Genomic DNA, 12,266 nt, shown 5'->3' with positions numbered 1-12,266 from the left:
CCTCTTAGGCTGTGTTCTCCACAGAAACACCCTGCCACAAGCAGGTTCCCCTGTGCTGATGTGAAAACCCAGTACACAAATGCATATGGACTTTTAATAGAAAACAAAATTCATTTGGGAGTCAAGTCCTGGACCATGATTACACCAGAGTAAGGGATGGGCATGAGGAGGGAGAGGGTTTGTTGGCCCCATTGTAGCCCTGGGTGTGTCTACACTGCAAAAAAGAAAAAAAAAGGTACATTTTTAACTTGGGTTAAAATAGCAATGAAGACATGAAAATAGACAAAGAAAATAACAGAACGCCACTAGCCGTCACCTTCAGCCCCCAACTAAAACCTCTCCAGCGCATTATCAAGGATCTACAACCTATCCTGAAGGACAACCCATCATTCTCACAAATCTTGGGAGACAGGCCAGTCCTTGCCTACAGACAGCCCCCCAACCTGAAGCAAATACTCACCAGCAACTACATACCACACAACAGAACCACTAACCCAGGAACCTATCCTTGCAACAAAGCCCGTTGCCAACTATGCCCACATATCTATCCAGGGGACACTATCACAGAGCCTAATCACATCAGCCACACTATCAGAGGCTCGTTCACCTGCACATCTACCAATGTGATATATGCCATCATATCCCTCTGCCATGTACATTGGACAAACTGGACACTTTCTACATAAAAGAATAAATGGACACAAATCAGATGTCAAGAATTATAACATTCATAAACCAGTCGGAGAACACTTCAATCTCCCTGATCACGCGATTACAGACATGAAAGTTGCAATATTACAAAAGAAAAACTTCAAAACCAGACTCCAGTGAGAGACTGCTGAATTGGAAATTATTTGCAAATTGGATACAATTAACTTAGGCTTGAATAGAGACTGGGAGTGGCTAAGTCATTATACAAGGTAACCTATTTCCCCTTGCTTCCCCCCCCCCCCACACACACTGTTCCTCAGACATACTTGTTAAACCCTGGATTTGTGCTGGAAATGGCCCACCTTGATTATCATACAAATTGTAAGGAGAGTGATCACTTTAAATAAGCTATTACCAGAGGAGAGTGGGGTGGGGGGAGAGAAAACCTTTTGAAGTGATAAACATCCATTTTTTCATGGTCTGTGTGTATAAAACATCCTCACTGCATTTTCCACTTTATGCATCCGATGAAGTGAGCTGTAGCTCAGGAAAGCTTATGCTCAAATAAATTGGTTAGTCTCTAAGGTGCCACAAGTACTCCTTTTCTTAATGAAGACATGGAGACTCGACTTCTAACTTGGGTTAGCAACTCAAGTTTTATCCCAGGCTCCCTTGCAGGGTTTCCCTTGAGCTGCTAACCCGAGTTAAGAACCAAGCTGCCATGTCTTCACTGCTATTTTTACCCAAGTTAGCTAACCTGCGTTAAGAATACACCTTTTATAGGCAGTGCAGTCATACCACGGGTATCCAGGGCAAATATACCAGGGTGGTTCTACAGGTGTAGAGCGAAGCCAGGCTCTGTAGCTCCAGCCAGACTCTATGTTGAAGACGGCATGAGGCTAGGATTTGATGCTGGAATGATTTCCCTATGAAAAACTGACCAATTTACCACCAATACTTTGTTTTACGTAGACACATAAGATAAACTTTGACAAAGCAAACGGCCTCATAGAACTAATAATCCAGGACTTCTGTGATGACGATAAGGGGACGTACACAGCCCAGCTGCAAGATGGAAAAGCTAAAAACCAGTTCACTCTGGCTCTCATTGATGACAGTAAGTAGAGATTCAGGGCTTAATCCAAAGCCCACTGAACTCAGTGGGAGTTTTTCTACTGACTTCAGTACATTTTGGATCAGAACCTTAGAGCAAGTGCCAGCTAATGGCCACAAATGGTTTCCCACAGTTATATTGTGGGTAGTGATTGAAGGTATCAAGTATTTATTTTAATGCATTTATTCAAAAGCCAGGAATCGGTCTTCCAGTAGAAGCTATCTGAATGGCTCCTTAGCACAGATCCAAGACTTTAGTTTTATATCTGGAGTCCTGGATAATAATCTTTGGCCCTGCTAGAACATCACAGCCATGGATCTGTGTTCATATATTTTCTTCTTTATTTGCTGTATACACATAATTCCCTCACAACAAACTATCTATTGACACACAGGGATTGATGGTGTGTACTGTGATTTTTAGTCATTTTAACTTATCATAACATTGGCCTGAAAATTCAAGGACGTTAACAACTACATTTGAATAAGTGCAATAAAGAAACTGCAGTGAATAGAGAAAGTCCATATGGAAAAGAGAACGGAGCTCTGTAAGGTGAACAGATAGGCCCATATGTGCAAGTGTACAGAAACATTTTTGGCTCTTTATGAACAGAAAGTTGCAGTTTTCCAGTCTAAATTCTTCCCTAAATAATACTGTAGCCTTTATTTGACAGTTCTCATTTTTAAACAGTTTGGCGATTGTTTTTAATCTTATTGGATTGAGTCTCTTGATGTCTGAATCTGTATTTCTAATATTTCTCCCTTGAAAAGTTGCAAGTTCCAGGACTCCATCGTGTATTCTTTACATACCCCACAAAACTCCTATTTAAACCGATGGGAGCTTCCACTGCCTAAAGATCAGCTCTTAAAAGCAAATTCACTGTATCTTCTTGAAAATAAATATTACATTCTGAGCTGCTAGCAGCATGAAAGGCTAATAGAGCTAACCTTGCCATGGATTCTATACTGAAGAACAGAGTTTAACTGAGGCTGGAGAGATGGCTCTTAGAAATATCATACACTGTATGTGTTTTAGAGTAACATCCTTCCCGGTTAGGAATCTATACCAAGTTACATGGAAAGGGGTTGTAATGGTTGTTTCAATGCCCTTTTGTTGACCCTGATCTGTCACTGTTTGTTCTTTCAGGTTTTGATAAAGTTGAGGCGGAGGCTGATGCTAAGCGGAGAGACTGGAGGAGAAAGCAAGGTAAGATAGCCTCAAGGTCACTGACTTTGCCAGGACTGGTGAAAAGTTGGTGAAAGCTGAAACAAGGATATTCTACTGAGAGCCCAAACAATAAGTGAAAAGTAAATTGCTCTCTTCAGTATACTCTTATTTAAACTGCTTGCTGGACTAAGATAGAGCATTTTATTTTAGGTTACTGTTTTCTGGCCATTAAAAATCAAATAAAATCAAAGTTTGATTTGTTTTAATAGTTCGAGGCATGTGACCAGCTGTCTCTGGAAGAGGGCCCCTGAACCAACACCCTGACTCTGAACATGCCTGAGATTCAGAAAAGGTCCAGTTCAGATGGGACTCAGGTCCATCTTTATCTCCTGGTGGAAAGCAGAGAATGTGGAAATCTTCACTGTCAATGGGAACAGTACATTCCCCTGTCTCCCTCCCCTACCTTGTGGCTGATGTATGAATAATGAGTATAAAAAAGCTGTTTTCATGGAAAAGAGTAGCTGATTCATAGATTCCAAGTCCAGAGAGACCTTTGTGATCATCTAGTCTGGCCTGCTGCATAACACAAGCTATATAGAACTCCCCCAAAATGATTACTAGAGCAGAACTTTTAGAAACACATCCAATCTTGATTTTAAAAGTGTGAGTGGTAGGGAATCCACCACAACCCTTGATAAATTGTTCCAATAGTTAATTGTTCTCACCATTAAAAATTTACACCTTATTTCCAGTCTGAATTTGTCTAGCTTCAACTTCCAGATATTGGACCGAGTTATACCTTTCTCTGGTAGATTGAAGAGCCCATTATTAAATATTTGTTTCCCATGTAGGTACTTATAGACTGTAATCAAGTCACCCCAAGCCTTCTCTTTGTTAAGATAAATAGATTGAGCTCCTTCAGGCCATCACTGTAAGGCAGGTTTTCTAATCCTTTAGTCATTATCATGGCTCTTCTCTGAACCCTCTCCAATTAGTCAACATCCTTTTGAATTGTGGGCACCAGAACCAGATTAAAAATGGACAGATGAATTTGCCTTTTAATTGGGTTCATAGCAGGAGAGCAGATTGGAATATTTACACATTATCTATTCCATTGCCCTCCACCTGCAGAATATCCATAATCTTTCAATATTGACCTGACACTCAACCTAAATGAAAGGAGTAATTGGAGAGCATAATCTACCAGCATTTTAAGAAAAGTCCTGTTAGTCACCACAAGAACTACTGTCCTCGGGAACTTTTTAAAATTATACATCTAACATTATGGTGCCTACTGCATATAAAATACAAATTCCATAAAATTGGAACACGGAAGAGTTAAATACAAGGAGGACAGTGCTGTGATTTACCACTAGATGGAGCCATTGCATGGTCTAATATTAAAAGCAGACCTGCAGGAAGGACTAGGAAGACTGGTTTTTTGTTTTGTTTTTTTACTTGTAGGTCCTCATTTTATAGAGAATTTGCAGTGGAAGGTTACTGAGGATTGTGAAGTTCTGCTGATGTGCAAGGTAAGTATTACTATACAATTGTTACTGTGTACAGTAGCATCCATCTATTGTTAATATAGATGTGCATTTTAAGGAGACTGCATAAATAACACCAGCTCTAACTAATTGATATTTGCCTACTGATAAAAGGCAAGATCCTGGAAGTAAATCCTAACAGCTTTGGAAAACAAGGGGGAAAGCTTCACCTAATACTGAGGGAATCCCCTGGGACAGCTGAAGTCTCATAATTAGAAAGACATCCTTGCATTCAGAAAGATCAGTATTCTGACTGCTAAACCTTTACTTCGAACAGGCAACAAACATGAAAAAAGACACCAACTTTAAATGGTTCTTGGATAAAAAAGCACATTTGGACGGTCTGTATGATCCGCAGACTGGGACTGGAACTCTTCGGATTAAAAAGGTGAAAAACATAATGCAATTGGGGGCATTCGTGATACCACTTCAACATGCAATAAATGTGGGTAGATATTACTAAGATATTATTATTATTATCATTTACTGTTTGTTTCTGGCAGTACCCACAGTGTGCTAGGCACTCTTCAAATACAGAATAAAGCATGAAAAAAAAAAACAGCAAAGGCTGGAAGATAAAGCCAGAGAAATTCAAATTAGAAATAAGGCTCATATTTTTAACAGTGAGAGTGATTAACCATTGGAACAAAATCCCAAGAGAAGGGGTGGATTCTCCTTCTCTATAAGTCTTCAGATCAAGACTGGATGCCTTTCTGTGAGAGGCTTTGGTCAAACACAAGTTATTGGGCTCAATACAGGAGTAACGGGATGAAATTATATGGCCTGTGATCTGCAGGAGCTCACTCTAACTGATGTAATGGTCCCTTTTGCCCTTAAAAATCAATGAATCCTTGACCCACAGAGCATCAACAGGTGAATGAAGGGGGCTCTGTGGTAGAGTTAATGAACTAGAGTTTTGTCTGTGCAGAGTTATCCTGCTTGGTCTCAGTTTTTCAACTTAATTTCAAATAAACCATTTCCGTATAAAAAACCAGTATATACATAAGCGTGAGTGGCAATCTCTGCTTAGATGAGATCCAGGACCATCAATATACATCAATCCTGCAGGTGAAGACTGATGTGTATCAATACGGCTGCATGGGGGAAGCTTGCAAGGGGCTGCTTTCATTCTAGTCAATACTGTTGTTAACTCACCAAATTCACCCAGATGACCGGGGGAAATTCACCAGTACATTACAAACAGAGCTCTGATCTCACCCGCCCAAAACTGTCCCATACTTTAGTGATCTGGGAAATTTCCATTTTGAAATATTTTGCCAGCTTACCAGAGAGGATAAAGGAATATACAAAGCGGTTGTTTCTGATGACCGAGGAGAAGACATTACTGAACTTGATCTCAGTAAGGAAGGTAGGATGATTTCATACTAATAGGCAATATGTTACACTTTTTTATATATGTGTGTGTGTGTGAGTGATCAGGCTTTCAACACAGCTTTAAAATTAAACTTTCCACCTGTTTTAAGTGTTTTCTATAGTACTCATTATTTTAATATATAAATGCTTCCAAATGTAATCAGGTCTACATTATGAGCTCTCTAGTGGACTTCGAGAGTTTTCTACTCTTTTCTCTTCTCTGGTACAGGAGGCTATGTATTCCTTTATATATGTATGTTGTAAATTTCAAGCATAAGAAGTATTTAAATGTGGGATTAGGATCAGAAAATGTACCAGGTACAAATAGCCCCTTTTTACTTACTATGGTCCTGATCCAAAGCCCACTGAAGTCAATGGATCAAATCCCCTGGCTATTCCTTGCATGTGTCTCTGTCATATGCAAGTTTAAACTCCTGCTAGTTCTGCAGATCCTCAAAAGTGAGGGAAAAGCAAAATGGGTACTGTTTTCCATTGTGCAGCCTCAACAAAACTGAGTTTCTGATTGCAGAATCTTTAGTACCAGTGATGTCAAATGCAAAAAGGACACTTTTACTTTCAACCCCCTGCTTTAATTAGCAGTGCTGTGAATTCTTCTAGAAGTTAGAGAGTAGATGTTAGCGGGCTTATTCCTTCACCCACTTACTTCCCTGGTCCTTCTCGCATGAACAGAGAGCAACAATACCCAAAGTCCAAAGGTGCAAACAATTCGATGTTTATTGGGGTGAACTTCCAGCAAGCATGATTCCAGTTTCCTTCCTTAGTATCCTCCTTCCCAGCTCTGACACCACAGAGCCTTACACCTGTGTCCCTGTTCCCATTCCTACCCTTAGCCAAACATGATTCCAACTTCCTTACTCCCATTCCCTGTTCCCATTTCCCCCTTTAGCAAAACATTCCCTGTTCCCATCTCCCACACACCCACCCACACCCACCCACTTCCTCATTGACTACAGATTATATAGTAAAACTTGAGTTCTGCTTAGCTATACCTTAACCAATCATTTTCCTGAAATTTAACTAACCAATCCTAACATATTGTAACATGATTATGTAACCAATTATATCCCACCACCTTAATTAGTTTACACCCAGCAAAATTAATTATACAGCAGACAGGAACCATCACAGAACCAGACAGAGATTATACAGACAAACAATAGCAAAGTGGGAACTATAATGACAAGACAATACAGAAGTGAGGATTTCACATCCCAGCTATTGATAAGTGAGTTCTTGCCAGACAGGATGCTATCAAACTAAGTTTCCTTTTACATTTTCTAGGCACTTCCCTTTCTCTGGAGGTGATAGGAATACAATCCTGTCCTGATAATGCCTAACAGCCCAATAGCACCTTATTTCAGTGTGACTAGTTTGGAATGTGAGGATGTGACTGTTCGCTTCCCAGCTTATGGCTGCCTCTGCTGCTTAGCCAAAGGCCTTAGCCTAAGAACAGGGCCTCAGACTATCACAGTAAGAGAAGGCCCTTACACCAGCAGATAGTGATTTTGATTCTTTCTTTTATACCTCTATAATTAGCCAAGTGATAAGAATACACCTAAATTCTTAGAGTATAGGCCTTTACAGACAGGCCTGAATATCTATATCCTAACAGTAAATATTGACAATCCTCCCAATGTCATTCCACACAGTCATTTTTCAAATCGTGACCATGCTATAAAACCTCTCGAGCAGCAGGGAACAGAAGGAGTGAAACTCAAAGGTATTCCGAGCATTTAAACTCAGCAGGAATTAGGAGACTTTTTTCCCCAGGCTTTAAACTCTGCCATGTCATCTGGCATCTATCATTTAATCCTGATAGGTAAATTTGTATCCCATGCTAGATACATCACTGTGTATGCTGAATGTTAAGGAAGCTGACAACATCTGAATAAAGTAAGATATGTCCAACATGTAGAAATAAATGAGTCAATGGCAAAAACTTTATAGCCAGTGAAGTTTACCAATAGGAAAACACAACAAAATAAATACCATATACAGTAGGTTTTATGATCTGAAGAGGCTGTTGGTGAATCAGATGCACATTGCTAGTGAACGTATTTATGGCTGATTGAAGCTTCTTTCTGTGTGTGCAGGGTTTGAAGACATTCTCAAAGAGCTCTGCAGGGTTAGTGGTAAGTCTGTTTCTCATCTGCTTCAAACTGTAAAAATAATACTTAGCAGAGGTATGTAACTATTATCCCTACTGTACAGATGGGGAAACTGAGGCAGAGGGAGGCAAAGTGATTTGCCCATGGTGGGAGAAAGAGCTGGTCTCAGGGCTAGGATTGGGACTTAGGAGTTGTCCTTTGTTCGATCAAGAGGCCACTCCTTTCCCTCTGAAGTAAAACTCCTCTGTGTTGTAAAGGCAGCAAATGGGGAAGTAAAATGAATGGGGAACAGGAGGCATTTAGACTCTGTTGTGGGTTTGGGGGAATTTGGGGAATTGAAGTGTGGGGACAACAGTCAGTAAACAGCTGGAAATGAGAGGAAGGGGAAGAGCAGTGAGCTGAAGGCAGGGCTGCTGCAGCAGGTGAGAGAGGAGTTCTACTCCTGTTTTTCACCTGATCCTCCCAGAAGGGCAGGAAATGTTATCTCTTTAACTCTTGCTATGATCTGTTATTTCTGCCCAGACACCTGCAGTTGTCACATTCTAACATCAAAGTGAGCTGAGACCTAAGTCTCTCTGGCCTTGTCTATAGTAGGGAATGTGCCCATTGCTGACAATGGGTTCAGCTGGCCTGGTGCAGTATAGACCCGAGCAAATCCCGTTCAGAAAGCATCATTAAACCCTGCACAGAGCAGGCCTAGATGATGTGGTGGTAAAAATGTTACTCTACCCACATCATTGGTGGCTGCCCCAGTATTAGAACAATGAAAGGTGAGGTTGAGAGAAGGCCCTAATGTGTCTATGGGACCTCCTCTACTTAGGATCCAAGCCTCTGGAGGAAGTATGCACATTTCTGCTGGGTGGAAGCCGTAGCGCCTTCATATGCTGGAACGCCATGTCGCTTTCAGCTGCCCGTGTTCTCCAAACAGGGTGAAACATTAGGTTCTTTTTAAAAAAAAAAAATTGCCAGTATATAGACTGGCTGGTCACCCAGTGAAATTCCAGTCTTTGAATTCTCTTCTTAGCCCTTTCTGCTAAACCTCTGAAAGTCCAGCCAACTGCAGAAGGCATTCGAATCTACAGTGAAGTGAAGTACTACATGGACTACATGAAAACAACCTGGTATCACAAGTATGTACTTCAGATATGCTAGCAAGGCTCATAACATATGGACAGTCTGTATTATCTGTCATGGAAATTAAAGCACATTGGCTGAGATCCTCAAAGTATTGTAGGCTCCTAACATCCACTCAAATCAATGGGAGTTAGGGGCCTAAATACCTTTGAGGATCGGGATCATTGTGCGCGAACCTGCACTCCTTGAAGACAGTGGGGGATTCGTCGGAATGAGGATTGCAGGATTGGGGGGATAAGGGGTTTTAAATTCAACTGTCTCTTTACATTGAATCGTGTGTGGGAACTCGTCAGTTACCAATCATGTTCTATTTATTTTCTGCTGCACAAGTACTCCTGGGTGACGATTTCACTGGTGTGATAATGATACTATCAAATGACAGGTTAGCTACAGACATGGGAGGATGTATTTTTTTAAAGTACTTTGTCTGTGCAGCTTTATACTTCTCTGAATGACCGCCTCATCCCACTCTGAATAACTAAATGCTACTCCTGCTTCGCATTTATACACCCTTTTATTTGAGCATATCAAAGTTCTTTCCCAACATTAGTTAATTTGGCCTCACAACACCCTTACAGAATAGACCCATTTTCCAGATAGGCAAAATTTAGATGTGAAAGGGCCAAATTTTCAACGGTATTGAGGTTTGGGCTTTTGAAAATCCCACTAGGTGCCTTTCTGCATGTTTAGGTGCCCAAATACCCTTCAAAATCCAGCCCTAAGAGACTTGCCCACAGTGAGTCTATGGCCATCAGGAATAGAACCCCAGAGTCCTAGCTCCCAGTCTCTTGTTCTAAGCAATAGATCCTAAAAAGTCAGTTTAATCTCAAAACTTGTGCAATTTTACTTCAATGTTGTTAAAATGATATAATTTGTTTCCTTAGGGAGAAGCGACTAGAAAGTGGTGAGAGGCTGAAAAGCGGAAGTACAATGGACCAGATCTGGCTACACATACTGAACCCCACGGATTCGGATAAGGGAAAATATACCCTGGAAATATTCGACGGGAAAGATTCTCACAGACTGTCAACTGACTTGTCTGGGAAAGGTGAACTGGAGCAGAAAATTTCTGTCTGAGGGAAGAGCTAAACACCTGTTACTTTCTGAGATTTCCTCCTCACTTGGGCCTTCAGGCTCATCTCCCTCATGCTGAGATGGGGCGCACAGAAGAGGGGGAACTCTGTGAAGTGCCAAGGGGATGGTATGCTGTGAGGAGGGGGAGTGGAGGGAAGTGCACAGAGGAGGGTCATGTGCAGCATGGGCAGAGTAGCTAATGGCAGGAAGACTCCAACCCCCCTTAGGGATCATTACTGCCATGGGAGAGGAAGCTTCCAGAGAGTAGGGCTATCCTGAGAGATGACCCAAAATTGATTTGCTTTCCCCACAGACCCTTGGGGTTTGCAGGAAGCATCCCTGCCCCTCTCTTGGAGGAGAGAAAGTGACTCTCACTCTGCCACTGGGACCTCTCAGAGTTGTTCAGATTATTTTCCCCTTCCCTGGGGCTTCTCTATGGGAAGGGAGCATCAGGGCCTTGATCTTTTAGCAGCACATAAATAGATCACATGTTTCCTTGAGACAGCTATAAATACTGTTCTATGTGTGTCTCTACATGTCCCTATTATCACACACGTTAGGTTAAATCTATTAAATAACAAACCACAAACTGCACTTTCTTCTTAAAATCTCTTCTATTCCTTGCAGCTTTCGAAGAAGTAATGGCTGAACACCTACGGCTAAAGTGAGTTTCTTCTCAAATACTTTCACATTTGAAGCTGAACTAAATGTTTACATTTAAAGCTAAACTGCCTGGTTTATTTTTGTTAATAAATGAGACTCTGCAGCTTGGATTAACCTCCACGCTGCACATCCCACGGAGATCCAGTCCTGGCAGATTTCTCTTTTACAAAGAGCCTTGGTAATGTGAAAATTGCTAAATGCAGGAAATTATTCAAACCTCATATTTGCAGGGAGGAGAATGTCTGGGCAAGGTATAAGCAAGCCATAGCTTTGGAAGACAAGGCAAATTAAAATGAATTAGTGCCAAGGGAGAGAAGGTCCATATGCATTTAGATAATATCCTTCTTCACTTTAACCAACGTAAGTCAATGTGTGAGATGTTCAACAAAATAGAAAATAGCATTTTAGGACCCTGTTTGCCCTCACTGCTGTAAAGCAGATCCACACACACAGAGCCCCATTGCCCATGCAGAGGCCCATTGATATCACTAAGGCCCTGTTTGGGGCAAGAATCTGCCAGCATGGATCCAATTTCAGAATCAGGGCCTGTTTGCAACATCTAGGAAATGGATCCCATAGAGGGATGAATGGCTTAGGGTGTTGGTTATACTACAGTATCTTCTTCCACTAGAACTCTAGTTTAGAGGTTGCTCTGCTTGCTATCCACCAACTCTCACTACCTTTTGACAGCTGTGCAGTGGACCTGATGACGTGAGTTGGTGGATGCAGTCTAGACGCTGATGGACTGGGGCCCCTGTAGCAAAAGGCACAGTACACTAGTGGTGCCCACAGCCATACGCCCACTACGCACAGTACATATCATTGACAATGGCGAGGAGGAGCCGCACTGGCTGTCCACTGCCCACTCAGGTTTGGCCCCCACAGCCCCTCCATCACAACAGAGGGGCCACAAGGCCAAACCTAAGTAGGCGGTGGGTCACCCAGTGCTGCTTCTCCACAACATTGCCGTGGGGCCAGCTCCTGCACCAGGGCTCCCTCAAGGGGCCTGCCCAACCTCATCCGCTTCCAGCAGGCCCTGTCCCCTCTGAGGGGATGGGGAGCAACACTACACCTGGGCAGGCCAAGCTGGAAGGTGGGGGCTGAGTATGGCACTGGTGCAGGAGAGGCATAGGGGCCAGCAGCTACAGCAGGGATGGCTCCACAGGGATTGGCAGTATGAACCATGGGAAAAAATGTTGGGTCAGCAGAAAAGTCACTGCAGGATCATGGCCACTCCTAAGTCTGAGAGGCCTGGAAATGGAGTTCCCTCTCGCATGTAGGAGTGACCCTTCCAGATCAGGTTTGAGGCATGATGATGGGATCCCGTGAGGAAGCCTGCATTTCCTGGTCCCTGTGCGGTACCTCTTCTGTAGATACACAGAGGGCTTCCGCTTTCGAGACTGTCACTCTGGG

At 42.3% G+C, this 12,266-nt stretch overlaps 1 protein-coding gene across 1 annotated transcript in view; it reads left to right on the top strand.

Moving 5' to 3' along the window:
* The window catches only part of MYOM3 (myomesin 3), a gene marked incomplete at its 5' end in the record, with an annotated part of 59,650 nt that overhangs the window by 42,184 nt on the left and 5,200 nt on the right, over positions 1-12,266 (top strand). Inside the window, 9 exons of the mRNA XM_084652153.1 lie at positions 1,624-1,768; positions 2,912-2,971; positions 4,397-4,464; positions 4,757-4,867; positions 5,761-5,848; positions 7,968-8,006; positions 9,007-9,112; positions 10,001-10,164; positions 10,818-10,854. Of these exons, the coding sequence (XP_084508279.1) occupies positions 1,624-1,768; positions 2,912-2,971; positions 4,397-4,464; positions 4,757-4,867; positions 5,761-5,848; positions 7,968-8,006; positions 9,007-9,112; positions 10,001-10,164; positions 10,818-10,854 (818 nt within the window). The remainder of the gene's footprint in view (positions 1-1,623; positions 1,769-2,911; positions 2,972-4,396; positions 4,465-4,756; positions 4,868-5,760; positions 5,849-7,967; positions 8,007-9,006; positions 9,113-10,000; positions 10,165-10,817; positions 10,855-12,266) is intronic.

Source organism: Lepidochelys olivacea (assembly GCF_965140295.1).
Source record: "Lepidochelys olivacea isolate rLepOli2 genome assembly, chromosome: 19".
NCBI lineage: Eukaryota > Metazoa > Chordata > Testudines > Cheloniidae > Lepidochelys > Lepidochelys olivacea.
This window is presented reverse-complemented; position numbering and strand designations above follow the sequence as displayed.